General features: G+C 44.9%; 1 protein-coding gene across 1 annotated transcript in view; it reads left to right on the top strand.

The window, feature by feature from the left end:
* The window catches only part of CBL (Cbl proto-oncogene), a 1,233,699-nt gene that overhangs the window by 371,414 nt on the left and 842,480 nt on the right, over window positions 1–19,805 (top strand). The window contains exon 2 of the mRNA XM_044081051.1: window positions 6,305–6,552. Coding sequence (XP_043936986.1) covers window positions 6,305–6,552 — 248 coding nt within the window. The remainder of the gene's footprint in view (window positions 1–6,304; window positions 6,553–19,805) is intronic.

Genomic DNA, 19,805 nt, shown 5'->3' with positions numbered 1-19,805 from the left:
CATTCTTCTGAAACATCTGGCTTATGTAATAATGTTATTAAACTCTCTAGGATACACAGTCAGCAAAGAGAAATCAAGACTAATACCCTCTCGGAGGATAATTTTCCTGGGTGCCGATTTGGACACAAACACCCAGATGGCCTACCTCACGCCAGAGAAGCAGGGGCAACTAATTCAATATTTCAGAACACTGGCAAATTTGCACCAGGCTGACTGCAAGGAAAATCCTGCAGGCTCTGGGATTCATGGCATCTTGCATCTTACGAATCCCATGTGCAAAGCTACATATGAGAAAACTACAGTGGTACGTAAAAAACATATGGTCTCAACACAGCCACAGTTTGGAAACAATAATACCACTAATTCCATGTCTGCAAAAGGAATTTCTGTGGTGGGCTCAAGCTTGCCAAACAAACACAGGTCTTCCATTCAGCAAGCCTCAAGCAAATCAAGTCATCACAACAGACGCCTCTGACTACGCCTGGGGGGGCGCACATGACAGACCGGTGCATTCAGGGCAAATGGACCCAAAAAGAAAAGTACCTTCACATCAATCAAAAAGAAATGCTAGCAGTGATAAATGCTATTACAGCTTTCAAGGACCTTCTACAACCAGGTCAGCTATTGATAAGAACAGACAACACCACAATTATGTGGTACATAAACAAGCAGGGAGGAACACATTCTTATCCCCTATGCAGACTGGCCATGTCACTTTGGAACATGGCCATGGACTTACAAATGGAACTACATCCCTCATTGGTGAGATCAGACCATAAATTATTCTCACTGGAGATCCACATCCCGCCCCCACCCCCAGCAAAAAAGACCACAGTGAAGAACTTCTCAAAAGCAAACTTCACACTTCTTAAGACTGGAGTGGTATCCTTCAAGGCCCCCGAGCCAGTGGAAACCACAACCCACGCTGCTGAAACTCTTACAAATGCCTTCTACGAGCACCTCCAGGAATGTATGGATCAAGCAATCCCTAATAAAATCAAGACCTTTTCCACCAAAGGCAGGCGCCCGGTCTGGTGGACTCCAGCCATAAACAAACTCTACAACAAGAGGAGAAAGCTACTACATGACAGAGCAAAATCCCAAAATGGGAAGGCATCTCTGATCAATACTAGCAAAAAACTACGATCACTCATAAAATCATCCAAGGCCAACTTTGAGAGAAAAATCGCTAATGACACAAAAGACAATCATAAAGCCTTCTTTAGCTATGTTAGAAACCTGGGTGGAAACTCCCAGATATGCTCAGAATTAGTCCAAAATGATAAAAAAATCACTGAACCCACAGACATTGCCAACATACTGGCAGACAGGTTCAGTGCAAATTTCTCCCTCCTCCCCAAAAGGAGAAATATCTATCCCACCAGAGTCTAGCCTCCCAAACATCTCAGATGCCCAGGTGAGAGCTGCTCTCTCTAAAGCAAAAAACACAGCATCAATGGGACCGGACGGTGTCCCCGGCTGTGTGCTACACGAACTCAATGATAACTAAACCCACACATAAGGCTGCTGTTTAATCTTAGCCTTACTACAGGATACGTACCCAAAGAATGGCGTACGGCAACTGTGGTCCCACTCCACAAAGGCGGTGCTTCTACGGACCCTGGAAATTACCGCCCCATAAGCTTGAGCCTTGTCTGCAAAGCTATGGAGAGGATCATAATGGAACTCGTAAATAAAGACATTGGGGACCTACAGACACTGGATCCTACCCAATTTGGTTTTGTCAAGGGCAGATCCTGCCTCTTGAACTTGGTCGACTTTTTCGAAACAGTCACTAAGGCCATTGATGAGGGTAAGGCAGTTCACACAGCCTACCTTGACCTAGCAAAAGCATTCGACACAATACCCCACTCGGGCATCATAGAAAAGCTCACCAGCTTAGATGTAAACCCATATGTCACAAGATGGGTTGCAAACTGGCTCAAGGACAGAACACACAGGGTTAGAGTTGCTGGTGCCATGTCAGACTCTAAGCCGGTCACGAGCGGTGTCCCACAGGGCTCAGTCCTGGGCCCCTCTTGTTCGGCATTTATTTTTCTGAAGTGCAGGCAAACATAGGGGATTGTGGCTGACAAAATTTGCAGATGACTGCAAACTGGGCACCATAATTGACACTCCATCAGACACAGACATCCTCCAGAAAGGTCTCATAGAAATGGATAACTGGTGCCAGAGCCATGGCCTTAAGCTAAATGCCAAAAAATGTATAGTCATACCCTTTGGGAAAAACAAGGTAACCCCTAATTACTACATAGGTGGTAATCCATTAAACAAGGAAGAAGTTATCAGGGACCTGGGGACCCAAGTTGACAGTAACCTCTCTTTGACACTCACATTGCCAAAGTGGTTAGGAAGACCTTCTACATTGCCCACCTGATCATGAAGGGATTCACATCCAGATCAGGAGAGGTCATTGTACCCTGTACTCTTCACTTATCAGACCAATGATTGAGTACAACGCCCCATTCGAATGTACCTTACCCGACACCTGCAGCAGTTGGAAAGACCCCAAAAGTTCCTCACCAAAAGGATAAAGGGGCTCAAACATATGTCATACGATGCCCGACTGAAGAAACTCCAGCTCTATTCAGTCGCATACCGTCTGCTCAGAGGTGATCTGTGCCTGACATACAAGGCCATGTCCAACCCGGAATTAATGGACATGCTCCACCTCAAAACATCCAAATCCACCAGAGCCACGAGAGCAAGAGACTTAAACCTCAACACGGATATAAATAGGACGTGCTGGAGGGACAGATTCATCACCCAGAGACTCCCTACACTATGGAACAGAATCCCAGTCCATGTGAGGCAGAGCCCCTCACTGACTCTGTTCAAGAGAAATCTTGACGAGTGGATGGGAGATCGTAGGTTTACCCCGGGAATCATCTCTGTATCACTGCTGGACAGAGGCACAGCAAACTAATGGGTATAGTATTCTCATCCTAAGGGGTGGTGAAAGCCACACACACTCTGGCTAGGCTTATAAATGCCCTAGGGCAGATAGCCTAGTATGAACCTATGAACCTACAAGCACAGTACTTGCCAGGCAAGGAAAACACGCTGGCAGACAACCTAAGCAGGAATATGACAGATCCACACGAATGGAAGTTGCATCCAAAAGTTTTTACCAAAATAATCCAAAAATGGGGAAGACCAGACATAGATCTCTTTGCCTCCCACAAAAATCATCAATTGACAAAATTCTGCTCAAGGTTCTTCCATCCAAAGGCCTGGAGAGTGGACGCTTTCTCTTTCAGTTGGACATCAATGACAGTTTATGCCTTCCCACCTCTTCCTCTGATGCCCAAAGTCCTATTGAAGACCAGAGCAGACAGACCAAAGATGATCCTCATTGCTCCGGACTGGCCAAGGCAACACTGGTACCCACTCCTGAGGAGCCTGACGCATTCCCCACCATGGACCCTGCCTCTAATGCCTCTTCTTCTGACTCAGCACAGCTTCAAAACTCTTCACAGTCAGCTGAAAACACTCGATCTAGCTGCATGGAAGATTCCTTAGCATTGCAGCAGGCCCTGCTCTCCAAGGAGGTGCAGGATGTCATTTTGGAGGCCAGAAGGCCATCAACTAGAAAAGCCTACTCTGCAAAATGGAAACGTTTTTGTGTTTGGAATGAGAAAAAGGGCCAGTGCCCTGGAAAACTGAATTTACCTCAAATACTACAATATTTGGCTGAACTGCTAAGCAGTGGACTTTCGTTCTCCTCTATCAAAATCCATGCCTCAGCCATTTCTGCAGAATACAACACTGATCCACCTTTATTCTCTCACCCTCTATTAAGACAGTTCCTCAGAGGGGCTAAGAATCTAAGACCTCCAAGAAAACAACCAATACCTGCTTGGGATCTTAATTTCATTCTGGAAAAACTGACTTTGCCTCCTTTTGAGCCAGCTGCATCATCAGATTTACAATATTTGTCCTGGAAAACAGCTTTCCTTCTGGCTATCACTTCAACTCGTAGAGTTTCAGAACTACAGGCTCTTATGGCTGTCCAGCCTTTTATCATCTTCCATCAGGACAGAGTTTCATTACGTACCAACCCGTCCTTTATGCCTAAAATGGTATCCAGGGTAGCTTTAAATCAGGCCATACATTTACCTACTTTTTATCCTAATCCTCAAAACAAAGGGGAGAGATTACTGCATTCCTTGGACATCCACAGACAACTGCATTATTATTGGACAGAACAAAACCTTTCAGAAAATCAGAACAGCTTTTTGTGGCCTATGCGGTAGGAGCTCAAGGAAAGTCAATATCCAAACAGACCATCTCAAAATGGATAGCCCACTGCATACGCTTTTGCTATTCCTTTCATGGCAAAACTGTACCTACAGGCATTAGAACTCATTCTACCAGGGCCACAGCCACCTCTGCAGCCTTCCTCAGAGGAGTGCCCACCAAGGATATTTTAGAAGCAGCCACTTGGAGTTCTGTGCATACCTTCTCTAAGCACTACAACCTACCATTATACTCCAAATCTAGAGCAGGCTTTGCCACTGCAGTCTTGCAGGGCATTTTGGCTCCTCCTAGCTCCACCTAGTGCCTACCACCCCTTTCTTAGCTTTGGGATTCTACCCATCTTTTATGACTGCAGCTGTATGCACGATGAATATAGTACAGTTTTGTACCTGCCATAAATGTAGATGTTCGAGTGCTAATACAGCTGCAGTTCAGGTTTCCTTCCCTCCTTCCCCTCTAGGGGTCTTCTTTTATGGTGTATTTGCTTGCAACTACTGGTCTTTGATTATATTGCATTGCATTATTACATAATTTTGTGTATTGCCTTCTTTCTGGGGGCACCTGACATCTGGGGCAAGAAAAACTGAAGAAAATGGTGTCGGCTGGTTCTTTTATACCCCTGTCGCACTGACGACAGGGAAGAAGCAACGACAACCGACGCCGGACCTAGACTTTGGAATTCGGCCGACCAAGGACACGCCTGACGGCAGGAGAACCCAAGCTGTATTAGCACTCGAACATCTACATTTATGGTAGGTACAAAACTGTACTTTTTCAGTAGTGGCCAAAGGGATATGTACTTTAAGAATATCCTGGTCAAACACACAAGTTACTGATGGAGACTGTTAAGCAAGAACACAGTAGCCCACATACACAATTGATATAAAACAGCAGTCTCGCTGGTGACATGGAGGGATAAAGCCATGTCTACAACCCAAGTGGCCAAACTTCAGTTAGCAGTTGGGGCAACTGATGGAGCATCAGTGAAGATGAATGTGCTTAAGACATGCTTAACACCACCCAATGGGTCCTAATAGAGGCTGGGGCCCGAGGATCTGATGCCAAGCCAGGGGCAGAGGGTGCAAGTTTGATGGGGCCACTCCATGGCCAGGTTAGAACACTAACTCAGTGTGACCCCCCCCCAGGCAGTGTCATAATTTGAGTTGCATCAGAAAGTCACCACAGTGTTGTATCATGACCTGTTCTTTGCCCAGCAAGCACCCAAGCTTTTAGAACCAGCAGGAGGTATCTGGGTAGTCTTTAAACAAGGTATCTCACAGTTGGAGATCCTTGTACGGGGGGGAGGCATCTGGGGTTTTCTAGGGATGGAACTTAATGGCTTTTATTGTAAGCCTCTGTGTAAGGGGGAAATAGAATATGTAATGAATAAATTAAACTAAAGTTTTCAACCATTTTATTAAAATCTTTCAGTAAATAAAATAATTGACTGCAGGAAAGGCAAGAGGTCATGAAGGACACCAGCATCCTAGGGATCTGTACAGTTTAGAGAAGGATGGGTACACTGAACCTAAATAGCCCATAGCAATCCTCCATTGGACCAGATGACAAAATGCAAGATGACGTAAGTGAAAACTCTTGCTGGGTAGATGAATGTGGAACTATCAACAATGGAGCAGTGCTACACAACAACCTTGTTTTTTTTTTTTTTTTTTTTTGCAGTGCCACGGTGTCTGAGCAAGGCTGTGGACTTCAGAGTATTCCATTTTTGTTTTGTAATATAATGCTTTATTACACTGTTAGTAGTATTAGGATAATCTACAATATTCTTTGAGCAAGATCTTCACTGTCACTAAAATACTACAAGTTCCACTCCAAAATGTAAACATTTTGAGTTGATATTTTAATTCTATATCAGTCCACTGCTCTGGACTGTACAGCTTTGCTGTGCTTGAAAGGATGGAAGGCTTGTAGACTGAAAAGCGAATAGTCATGGTGTAGGTATAAAATGTTGAGAATCTAGTATTTATATGATTGGATAACTGTGATGTCTTTAATGTTACAGGTAGTACGTTCATGCCAAAACCCCAAGCTGGGCCTGAAGAACAGCCCTCCTTACATACTTGACCTGCTTCCTGATACGTTCCAGCACCTTCGCAGCATTCTTGCTCGCTATGATGGAAAAATGGAAATATTAGGGGAGAATGAGTATTTTAGAGTCTTCATGGAGAATCTGATCAAGAAAACAAAACAGACCATCAGCTTGTTCAAGGAGGGGAAAGAGAGGATGTATGAAGAAAACTCCCAACCCAGGTATTTTAGATGCAGTAAATCAGGGTGTAGAAAGTGAGAGATGTTAAATAATGCCTGTTTTCTCTAAACTAGCAGGTAATTGTAAGTAGTGTGCTTATCTTTTCTTTTTTTGGATTTTGTTCGTTTATTTATTATTTTTTTATAGCGGCCCTATAAAGTAACCCAGGAGTTCTTTAGAGGTTGCAGGCTCTAGGCATCTTTTTGTTAGTAGGACTAACCAACGTCGACCTGTTTTGCAAGTGTGTGCTTGCTTGTGATACAGTTGTTAATGGGACCTGAGTAAAGAAATGTGTACTTGGTCTCCAACCATAAAAACTGTCCTCAGTTCTTTCATTTAGTTGATTGTGCAGCTTTTGTATCACAGCTTTTGGTAGTTAACTGTATCTTAAGCACAGTTAAGTAATGTATGTCTTAAACTATAAAAAGTATAATTGCACAGTAACCCACATGTTACTCATGACCGAAAATGTACATGAAGTGCTGTTTATTCACAGATGCCTTTTAGCCATTTTTAAATTGACAAAGATTTTTTTTCATTTTTATAGCAAACAAATGTAACTTTAAAACCCAAATTGCAGTTAGCCATGACAGTGAGCGTATGTAAAATGACTGATCTTCCTATTTAAACTAACAACAAAGTTTGTCTCCACATATGTTGAACAAACATAAATTGATTGCAGCGAATTAAAGTTGGTCATCAAATGATTGCCAGAGTGACTGGAATGTTGGCTACAGCTTGTAGCCAACCCCCCTCCCCCCACGCACACACAAATTCTTTGTAACAGTGCATGGCTGAAAACTCTAAATGCACAGCTTCTGGCAGGAGAGCTGATGTTCATCGTGTTTCACTGTTGCAGTCATTACACTTGGGTTATCCTGCTGGCAGGCTACCCGCACTTGGCCTGAATTCCAAAGTCCTGGTCCGGCGTTGGTTGCTGTCGCCTCTTCCCAGACGTCAGTGCGCCAGGGGTATAGAAGATGCAGCCAACGCCATTTTCTTCAGTCTTTCTTGCCGCGTGGTGCCCGAAGCAAAAGCAGTCTGCAAGTGCCGGTCGGCCGACTCCTGAAATTTTCGAAATCGAATTTCAGATCCGAAGTCTTCAATCAAGCTAAGTACCCCGTTGGGGAAACTTTTTTTTCTTGCTCCAGACCAATGTCAGAAAAAGTTAACAATTGTATTTCTTGTGGAAAGCAAATACCTCATAAGGATTTTCGTATTCCTTGCCTGGGCCCTGACCACGACGTTGCTAGTTGTCGGTTTTGTGCTAGATTTAACCAACGCACTATTAAGCGTTGGTACGATTTTGCATTTCATTACTTGGGTTGAAGGTTTAATTATATAATGCCGTCAGAACCAGCTGACGACCGGAGTTTATAAAAAGCGCAAGGAAAAAGAAAAGGACAGGCATCCGAGGTCCAAAACTGACGGCGAAGCCTCCGCTAGGCCAGTCGCCGGTTCTCAGTGAGGCGCTTTTGCAGCCCCTGACACCCGCTACCTCAGAGCCACAGGTTGCTTCCGACTCCCACGTGGAGACAACTAGGCCTCTGGACACTCAAGGTATTGGGCCTTCAGAAACTATTCCCTCAGATGGGTCTGGAGCCGCTGAGCAGGCATCGGATTCTGAGGGTGTTTTCAAACTAACACAGTTATACATCAAGCCAACTTCAGCTTCCAAGACAAAGACCAAAACAGCTTTAAAGACAAAGAAACAAGTGCACCATTCTCTTGGACAGACTTCCATGCCTAAGAAACAGATGCGCAAAATGGACGAAGACCTAAATACTTTGACAAGGGGTTCCCATCCCCCTCCTGATAAGAGGCCTAGGCAAGACACTGAATATGATTCTTCTGATCAGGTTTCAATTTCTTCTGAGTCCTCCTCAGAACAGGGATTCTCTCTTCCTCCCTATGAGGATTCTGATGCTGAAGAATCTATCTCTTCAGCCTCTCCTCCTGAGGACTATTCTTTTGGGGAAACCCTACATACCATGAGGGAGCATTTTCACTGTGAGAGTCAAGATTACTCGGAATCTAAGAAAAGGCTCAGAGATTTTCTTTTACTCCCTTAGCACAGACCTCTGGATATTCCACCTGTACTAGACATTGTAGATGTATTTTCAGTGTCCGGCCTGTCTCCTGACTATTTACCCCCTGCACCCGTTAAGCCAAACAGGTACTACAGGGTTCCAGATTCACATAAATTTCTATATAAAAACCCTGCTGCTGACCCAGAAACTATATTTCAGGGTCCCAAAGGGGGTCAAGGCTTCCACTGCAAAAAACCCTGTTCCCCTCTGATAGGGATTCTAGAGCACTGGACAGATGGGGGGGGGGGGAGTTTGCACTTCTGCTACCTTGGCTGTAAGGGCTTTAAATTGTTAGTTTCGTATGCTTAAATATCAGCAATACTTAATGTCACTGTTAAAACAGAAAATGTTGACATTCTGAATGTGCTGAAAACAAGGAAATGCAGGATTTATTGCATGCAGCTGACCAAGTGGGAAAGCATACTTTGCAATGTGGTTTTGATTCACTGGAGGCCTCTTGCAGGGCCGCTGTTACAGGCTCTGTCATTCGAAGGCATGCTTGGTTAAAGGAACAGAATCTGCCTGATCATGTTAAAGCAAAATTATTGGATGCTCCTTTCCAGCATGATACTTTGGTGTTAAGGCAGAAGAGGTGTTAAAGAAAATGGAGGATAAAGCGAAATCTATGTAGACAGTAAAGGATTTTTTACAGGTTCAGCCACCTAGATTTAGCAGGAACTGGCCTTCTAAGAATTGGTCCTATCCTGTGTCAGACAGGCCACAAAGAGGCAGATAGACGCCCTAGAGGCAGATCTCAACTCCAAGGCTCATACAGGCCTAAACTATGGGCTGCTCCTACCTCCAAAAGCGGAGAAGACAAGTCACAGCCATATAGGAAACAGTCCCAATGACTTTTCACTGCCAAGGCCGAGCACTTATCTTTTGGCAGCACCCTTAGGGGGAAAGCTAGCACTTTTCTCACAAAATTGGCACATGATCACCCAGGACAAATTGGTCTTGAATATAGTTTCTCAGGGATACAGGTTCCACTTTCACACTCTTCCAAAGACAAAAGGTATGCCAGACCTGCCATACAATCAGTGTGCAGAGGCACAAAAACAAATCTCATCTCTCTTGGACATGACAGCTATTCAGCCAGTATCACAGCAAGAGCAGGGACAAGGATTTTACTCAAGACTTTTCTTGGTACCCAGAAAGGACAAAGTTTGGAGACCAATACTGGACCTGTCTATTCTAAACACTTTTTTCTGGATGTTCCAAAATTCCAAAAGTCGACACTACAGCAGCTTCTGCCCATGCTGGGCAAGAAGGCTTGGCTAGTAACCTTGGACCTCAGAGGCATACCTGCATGTCCCAATCAGACGAACGTGCAGAAGATACCTCAGATTCATAGCTGGCTCAATGCACTACCAATTTTCTGCACTGCCCTTTGGCTTATCTACTGCGCCCAGGGTCTTAACAAAATGCCTGGCACCAGTAATTGCATTTTGCAGACAAAGAGGAATTCAAATATATCCTTACTTGGACGACTGCCTTTTTCAAGCAGAGAGCAAATACATTCTACTGAAGCATCTGGCCTTTGTAAAAAGATTACTAATTTGCCTAGGGTACACAGTAAACAAAAAGAAATCAAAACTAGTACCCTCTCAAGAGATAATATTCCTGGGTGCAAGACTTAAGTACAACTGCCCAGATAGCTTATCTCATGCCAGACAAAGGCAACTGACTTCTTACTTCGAAAAGATGGCAACAAAGACCCAGTTACCTGCAAGAAAAATTCTGCAGGCTTTGGGCTTCATGGCATCCTGCATTCTGCTAATTCCATATGCAAGATTGCATGTGAGGAAGCTACAATGGTACCTAAAAAGTGTTTGGACCCAACAATTGCCACAGCCTGGAAACATTGATTTCCCTCATTCCCTGCCTGCAACAGGAGTTTCGATGGGCACTGACCTGTTACCACAATAAGGGACAGCCATTCACTTTATCCACAGCCAGGCAGACGCTAACAATAGATGCATTGGATTATGCCAGGGGGGCTCACATGACAGGAAAATGTATTCAGGGCACGTGGCCCGCAAGCCAAATGCATCTTCATATCAATCAAAAAGAGATGCTAGCTGTACAGAATGCCCTGACGGCCTTCAAGGACCTACTTCAACCAGGACAACTGTTGATAAAGACGGACAATACTACAGTCATGTGGTACATAAACAAGCAAGGGGGCACACATTCTTACTCCCTCTGCAGACAAGTCATGACTTTGTGGAACACAGCATTGACTTATCAAGTGCATCTGCAAGCGCAATTCCTGCCAGGAAAGACAAATATTCTGGCAGATGAATTAAGCAGAAACCTCATGGACCCTCACGAGTGGAAACTAAATCCACAGTCTTCAACATGATGACAAGGAAATGGGGATGTCCAGACACAGATCTATTTGCCTCCCCACACAACTGCCAACTAGAGATTTTGCACAAGGACTTATCACAAGCAAGCATGGAAGGTGGATGCTCTACCATTCAGCTGGAAAACCCTTACAGTGTATGCTTTTCCTCCTCTGCCTCTCCTCCCCAAGGTACTCCTAAAGGTCCGACAAGGGAAACCAAAAATGATACTGATTACTCCAGACTGGCCACACCAGCACTGGTATCCAATCCTAAAGAGTTTGTCTCAAGGCCCAGCCTGGACCTTAACTCAAATTCTTCATCTACTGACCCAACAAAACAATCGGATCCTGCACAGCCAACTCAGAACCTTTAAATCTGGCTGCATGGCAGATAATATAAACACTCAAAGCACACCTCTTCCTAAAGCAGTTATGGATGTTATTTTGGAGGCCAGGCGGCCCAGCACCAGAAAATCTTATGCAGAAAAATGGAAAGGATTCTGTGCTTGGAACCAGGCACAAGGATTTGACATACTTGTTCCAAATATTCCTCAGATTTTACAATACCTAACTGAGATGCTGGACAAAGGCCTATCCTTCTCATCAATTAAGATCCATGCCTCTGCCATTTCAGTGCATTACAATACGGAACCGCCTATTTTTTCACATCCACTGTTAAGGCAGTACCTCAGAGGGGCCAAAAACACAAGGCCTCCAAGGAGAGCAACGATACCTACATGGGATCTTAATTTTGTTTTAAAACTCACACTGCCTCCTTTTGAACCAGCCAACACAGCCAAGATAAAATTCTTATGGAAAACAGCTCTGCCCCTAGCAATTACTTCACAAGAAGAGTCTGAGTTACAGGCATTAATGGCTGCGGAACCTTTTATTATTTTCCATCCAGACAGGGTTTCTCTAAGGGCGAACCCAACATTTATGCCTAAGGTAGTGTCCAGTGTGGCTCTTAATCAAACCATTCATTTGCCCACTTTTTATCCAAACCCACAGAATAAAGGGGAGAGACTTCTGCATTCTTTGGACATAGACAGCTACGCTTCTACTTGGACAAAACTATAGCTTTCAGAAAGACTGAGCAACTTCTAGTGGCATATGCTGCAGGATCACAAGGAAAGGCTATCTGAAAGCAGACCGTTTCAAAATGGATAGGCCACTGCATTCGTTTTTGCTATTCACAGCATGGCAAAACAGTGCCTAAGGGCATTAGGCCACACTCAACCAGAGCAGCAGCCACTTCAGCAGCCTTCCTCAAAGGAGTACCAACCAAGGATATTTTGGAGGCTGCAACTTGGACTTCAGTGCACATGTATACAAAGCACTACCACTTACCTCTTTATTCTAAATCCAGAGCAGGCTTTGCCACTGCAGTTCTGCAGGGCCTCATAGCCACTCCTAATTCTATTTAGACACAGCCACCTGACCTCAGCTTTGGGATTCAACCCAAGTGTAATGACTGCAACAGTGAAACACGATGAACATAGTACAGTTGTGTACCTACCATAAATGTAGATGTTGGAGTGTATTCACTGTTGCAGTCCAGGTTACCCACCCACCATCTTCCTTTCTTTGCTGGGACTTATTTGTACTTCTCTATTCTATACAACCTATGTGGTGCGTTTGCTTGTAGATGAAGGTAATTTTTATGTTAGTGCATGTTTTTTATAAGCATTATTTTTAGCCTACCCTTTTGGGGGCACCTGACATCTGGGGAAAAGGAAAACTGAAGAAAATGGCATGTGCTGCATCTTGTATACCCCTGGCACACTGACGTCAGGGAAGAGGTGGCGGCAACCAACGCCGGACCAGGACTTTGGAATTCAGGCTGACTGCGGGTAGCCTGCCAGCAGGATAACCCAAGTGTAATGACTGCAACAGTGAATACACTCTAACATCTACATTTATGGTAGGTACACAACTGTACTTTTCTTGCACTTAGTGAATTTGTACATGTAGTGATACTGTCCCTAATCTTGGGTATTTGAGACGATGCTGTGCCAGCAGGATATCTTTATATGACTGGATGTCCTTCAAGGATGCATCTGCAGTCCTTACAAATGGGTTGTCCTGTCGTCAGGCAGCCCTTTCGGTCGGCCGGATTCCAAAGTCTGGGTCTGGCTTCGGCTGGTGTCGCGCTTCACCCGACGTCATAGCTGCAGTTCTTCGGGTATAAAGGCATCAGCCGACGCCATTTTCCTCAGTCTTTCTTGCCACGTGGCACCTGAAGCAGAAGCTGTTCGCAAGTGCCGGTCGGTCAGAACCAGAGATTACTACTGAATACTACTTCGAGGACTTCTAAAAAGCTAAGTACCCTGTTGGGGACTCTTTCTTGCCTCAGCCGATGTCAGAAAAAGTGAATAACTGTTTAACTTGTGGGAAACAAATACCTCATAAAGATTTCCACTCTTACTGCTTACCTTGTTTAGGCCCAGATCACGACGTAGCAGCTCTAGCCTGTGCTTCTTTTAACCGACAGACGCTTAGACGTCGGTCGGAATTTGCAGAGCAGTTTTTCGGCTCTGATTTTGCTTATATTATGCCGTCGGATCCTCCGACTTCACAAATAACCAAAAAACGCAGGGAAAAGGACCGACACTCGCGGTCCGCGGTTTCGGCTGAAACCGCGGTTAAGCCAACCACGAGTGTCTCTGTTTCGGCTGAAACCGAGCAAGCGGTTCTTCCCCCAGCCGAAAACATGCCTTCTACCGAGGCCTCTTCTAACCTGGTGGAATCGGCTTCTGAAATCCAACCTGCAGTTGCGGTTTCTCAGGAATTATCAGACACTATTCCCTTGGATATTTCAACCCCTGCACGTGGAGCTGCTAGGCCTCCTGCAGCCATGTCTATTAAGGCCTTTGCCAGGGCTAAAGCAGCTAAAGCTTCAAAAACTGTGCCTGTTAAGCCCCCCTCTCACAGGCCCAGCTCCAGTTCCCATATGCTTTCTTTGGCAGAGGATCTCATTTCTTTAATTCGTGGATCCCAGCCTCATCCAGACAGGACCACTTATCCACCTCCAGAGAAGAAGCCTAGAGCAGAGCCCCCAGAGCCAGTATCCACAGATGATTCCTCTGATGACTCAGAACATACAGACCCTCCTGAGGCTCCTTATTCCCCTTACGAAGACTCTGATGCTGAAGAGTCCATTCCTTCAGCCTCTCCACCTGAGGAATTTTCCTTTGGGGAAACCTTGCATGCTATGAGGGAACAATTTCAGTGGCAGGGCCAAGATTTCTCAGACTCCAGAAAAAGGCTTAGAACCTTTTTACATTTGCCACAGCATAGGCCTTTAGCTATACCTCCAGTTCTTTCTGTTGTAGATGATGCATTTAATGATGCTTGCACTGCTCCTGATTCATTACCTCCGGCCCCTGCTAAGCCCGATAGGTTCTACAGGGTGCTGGACACTCATCACCATTTATACAAGGCTCCTTTTGCAGATCCAGAGACTATCTCCCAAGGGCCTAAGGCTGTAGCAACTACATCTGCTAAAAACCCCCTCCCCTCTGAAAGGGAATCCAGGTCCTTAGAGAGATGGGGTAAAAAAGTTTACACTTCTGCTACTCTGTCAGCTAGGGCTTTGAACTGTCAATTTCATATGATTCAATATCAAGAGTTTATGCTAGACCAGTTAACTAAAAAGCTGTCCTCTGAAGAATCTTTAGATAAGAAGTATGTTCAGGAAATGGTACATAACATACAGCAGGTTAGTAACCATTCTTTAAAATGTGGCTATGATGCACTGGAGGCTTCCTTTAGATCAGCCATGACTGGCACAGTTATCAGGAGACATGCAAGGTTGAAAGAGCAGGCATTACCAGACCATGTCAAATCAAAGCTTTTAGATGCACCCATGGACAAAGTCAATTTATTTGGTTCTCCTGCACAGCAGGTACTGAAAAAGATGGAAGAGAAGGCGAAATCTGTACAAACAGTGAAAGATTTCTTACAGGTTCAACCTCCAAGGTTTAGCAGGAACTGGCCCTCCAAGAATTGGTCCTTTCCGGACTCCTCTAAGACACAGAGAGGCAGGAATAGGCATTCAAGAGGCAGAAACCAATCCAGGGGTGCCTACAGGGGACGCCAGTGGCAGAGTAACAACCAGCGAGGCACAGACGCAGCCACAACCACTACAACAACACAATCACAGTGACTTGGCTGTGGCACCGCCTACCAGGGAACAACTGGAAGCACCCTTAGGCGGAAAGCTAACCTTATTTTCAAAGAACTGGCATTGCATCACAAGGGAAAAATGGATTTTGCAAACTATAGACCAAGGTTACAGGTTCCATTTCCATACTCTACCAGGAAAGAGAGGAATGCCAAACCTACCACCTACTCAAAGGGCAGAAGCTCTAAAGCAAATATCTCAATTATTAAGAATGAGAGCTGTGGAAAAGGTACCATCTATGGAACAAGGAAAGGGATTTTACTCCAGACTCTTCCTGGTACCAAGAAAAGAGAGCAAATGGAGGCCTATTCTCGACCTGTCCGCTTTAAACACATTCCTCATTGTTCCAAAATTCAAAATGCTGACCCTACAGCAGCTTCTTCCCATGCTGGGCAAGGAGTCTTGGCTGGTAACTCTAGATCTCAAGGAGGCATACCTGCACGTCCCCATACGACCAAATTGCAGAAGATACCTCAGATTTCTTGCAGGATCAGAGCATTATCAATTCTCAGCATTGCCCTTTGGCTTATCTACTGCGCCCAGAGTGTTCACGAAATGCCTGGCATCAGTAATTGCTCATTGCAGACTTTAGGGAATCCAAATTTACCCCTACCTGGATGACTGCCTGATACAAGCGGACAACAAAAGCAAGCTAACAGAAGACTTACAAAGAGTCATTTACCTGCTGCAAGCCCTGGGATTTACAGTCAATATAAAAAAGTCAAGGCTGATTCCATCCCAAAGAATAACCTTTCTGGGTGCAGAGCTGGACACTTCAAAACAAATGGCATTCCTAACTACAGAAAAGAAAGAGCAACTACCTCTCTACTTCTTGGCATTAACAAAGCAGAACCATCTAACTGCAAGAAAAGTACTGCAAGCCCTAGGCTTCATGGCATCCTGCATAATTCTGGTCCCTCATGCCAGACTGCATATGAGAAAGCTACAGTGGTACCTAAAGAATTTGTGGTCTCAACACGAGCACAGCCTAGAAACCAAAATTCCAATAATCCCATGCCTGAAGCAAGAGTTCCTATGGTGGGCTCAGGCCTGTCAATCAAACACAGGATTGCCCTTCTGCAACAGTCAACCAAGCCAAACCATCACGACAGATGCCTCAGACCTCGGTTGGGGGGCACACATGCTGGACAAGTGCATACAAGGCTTATGGACTCAAGACCAGCTGCGCCTGCACATAAATCTAAAGGAAATGCTGGCAGTAAAATTGGCAATCCAGTCATTCAGACCATTTCTCCAAGAAGGTCAGTTGATGATAAGGACAGACAACACCACAGTTATGTGGTACATCAACAAACAGGGAGGCACACATTCATACCCTCTATGCCGGCTGGCACTGGACCTATGGGATGTGGCACTGAGCTACAACATTCAGTTACAAGCAATTTTTGTACCGGGAAAAGAAAACATTCTAGCAGACATATTAAGCAGAACTACCACGGATGCCCACGAATGGATGCTGCATCCGGACATCTTCAAAGCCATCACAAGAGAATGGGGATTACCACAAATAGACTTATTTGCATCCCCACTCAATCACCAGCTAAAGAAATTCTGCACAAGGACGTACCACCCACTTGCTTGGAAGGTGGACTCCTATCTTTCAGTTGGAAAAACCTGACAGCATACGCATTCCCACCACTTCCTTTGATGCCCAAGGTGCTCTTGAAGATCAAAGAGGAACGACCAAGGATCATTCTGATAGCTCCAGACTGCCAAAGGCAACATTGGTACCGGTTACTGAGGAGCATGTCTCGGGAACAAATATGGGCACTACCCTGATCCCATTGCTGTTAACACAGAACAACTACAACATCCTGCATCCAAACCTGAAAACTCTGCAGCTAACTGCCTGGAACATTACATAAGAACAATTAACCCAAATTTATCCCAAAGGGTTAAAGACATAATCCTTGAGGCTCAGACCTTCAACAAGAAAGAATTATGCAGCAAAATGGAAAAGATATCTCATTTGGAGTACTGCAAAGGGAGAAGATGTGGCACTGGTAAACATAGCCAACATCCTGGAGTACTTGGCAGAGCTCTTCCATACAGGCCTGTCCTATTCTTCCATCAAGATACATGCATCAGCTATTTCAGCAGAATACAGCTTGGATCCTCCTGTCTTCTCACATCCTCTGCTCAGGCAGTTTCTGAGAGGAATTAAAATGTAAAACCTCGCAGGAAACGACCATTGCCAGCATGGTACTTGCTCTTTGTGCTAGAAAAATTGACACTTCTCCTTTCGAACCAGCAGCAACAGCAGAATTACAATACTTATCCTGGAAGACTGCTTTCCTGCTGGCAATCACCTCAGCAAGAAGGGTCTCTGAACTACAGGCATTAATGGCAGTGCAACCCTTCCTGATCTTCCATCAAGATAGAGTGTCCATGAGAACAAATCCTACATTTATGCCTAAGGTGGTATCCAGAGTGTCTTTAAATCAGGCTATCCACCTACCTACATTCTTCCCCAACCCACAGAACAGGGGAGAAAGGCTGTTGCATACCTTGGATGTACATAGACAATTACGCTGCTACCTGGACAGGACCAAGTCCAATAGAATAACTGACCAGCTTCTGGTAGCATATGCAACAGGAAAGGAAGGAAAACCAATTTCAAAACAGACAATCTCCAAATGGATAGGAAATTGCATTAGATTTTGTTACTCCTACCATGGAAAGAAAACTCCAGAGAACATCAGGCCTCACTCCACAAGGGCTACAGCCACTACCACAGCTTTCTTACGAGGAGTGGCTACCAAGGACATTATAGAGGCTGCTACTTGGACCTCCGTGCATACATTTGCCAAGCATTACAATTTACCTTTATACTCTAGATCCCGAGCAGGTTTTGCCACTGCTGTTTTGCAAGGGATCCTAACTACACCATAATCTCTTTTTCCTCCTCCCTAGTTTAGCTATGGTATTCTACCCATTTTAAGGACTGCAGATGCATCCTTGAAGGACATAGTACAGTTTTGTACCTACCATAAATGTAGATGTCCGATAGGAATGCATCTGCAGTCAGGATTACCCACCCACCTTCCCTCTGTGGTACTCCTAGGGTATTTGCCATCCTTCAGCTAGCTTGGGGATCTATTATGGTGTATTTGTTTGTATATATGTACATACATGCTTATTTTATGTGTTTGCTCTCTACTATTTGGAAACATTGGCATTTAGCCATCCAAGAGGGCATCTGGCATCTGGGGCAAGAAACACTGAGGAAAATGGCGTCGGCTGATGCCTTTATACCCGAAGAACTGCAGCTATGACGTCGGGTGAAGCGCGACACCAGCCGAAGCCAGACCCAGACTTTGGAATCCGGCCGACCGAAGGGCTGCCTGACGACAGGACAACCCATTTGTAAGGACTGCAGATGCATTCCTATCGGACATCTACATTTATGGTAGGTACAAAACTGTACTTTCCTATGCTCAACTTGGTTCTTAAAACTTTTTTTTTTCTCAAAGATGCTGTTGCTGCTGACTACAGTGACCTGATGTTTTGACTGAAAAACTCATAAATAGGATAGTGAGCCACAAGTCTGCCCCATATCACCAACTAATTACTGAATTATCCCACTCCACAAAGGGGGAGCCACCACGGACCCCGGGAACTACCGCCCCATTAGCCTGATGAGCCTGGTCTGCAAGGCCATGGAACATGTCATCATGGAACTTATAAACAAAGACATTGGCAATCACCAAACTCGACCCCACCCAGTTCGCATTTGTAAAAGGCAAATCATCGTAGACGAGGGTAAGGTTGTTCACACAGCCTATCAAGATCTCTTCAAGGCTTTTGACACGATCCTCCACATTGTAGATAAACTCACTAAACTAGATATAAATCCCTGTGTCACAAGATGGGTTGCCAGCTGGCTCACTGACAGAACCCACACTGTGAAAGTAGCAGACTCCAAATCTAACTTCAGACCAGTGACAAGTGAAGTACCACAGGGTTCAGGCCTGGGTCCTCTCCTGTTTGGTATCTATTTTTCTGAAGTACAGGCTAACACAGGAGGTCTTTGGCTAACTAAGTTTGCAGATGACTGCAAACTAGGAGCCTTAATTGAAACTCCTAACGATGTGGACATCCTACAAAAGGGCCTCGCTGAGACAGATGCCTGGTGTCAAAGCCATGACCTCAAGCTCAATGCTAAAAAGTGCATTGTCATCCCCTTGGTAAAAACTCTGTACCCATGAGCTACCACATAGGTGGTAGTCTACTTAACACCGAAAGTGTGATGAGACCTTGGGACACAGGTCGACAGTAGTCTCTCCTTTGATTATCACATTGCCACAGTAGTCAGGAAATCCTTCTATGTGGCACATCTAATCACAAAAGGTTTCTCCTCCAGGAAGAGGTCATTGTTCCCCTCCTACTCATCACTCATTAGACCCATTATAGAGTACAACGCCCCTTTTTGGTATATGTACCTCACAAGACATCTACAACTGGGAAGGCCACAGAAATACCTCACAAAGAGGATTACTGGCCTCAAACAGATGCCCTATGCAGACCATCTCAAAAAACTCCAGCTTTATTCAGTCGCATATCGCCTACTCCGAGGTGATCTCTGCCTAACATACAAAGCTATGTCAA

The sequence above is a fragment of the Protopterus annectens genome, chromosome 8.part0 (genome assembly GCF_019279795.1).
Source record: "Protopterus annectens isolate FY-2018-M chromosome 8.part0, PAN1.0, whole genome shotgun sequence".
NCBI lineage: Eukaryota > Metazoa > Chordata > Ceratodontiformes > Protopteridae > Protopterus > Protopterus annectens.
Note: the sequence above shows the minus strand (reverse complement) of the source record. Positions and strands in the feature narration are given on the sequence as shown.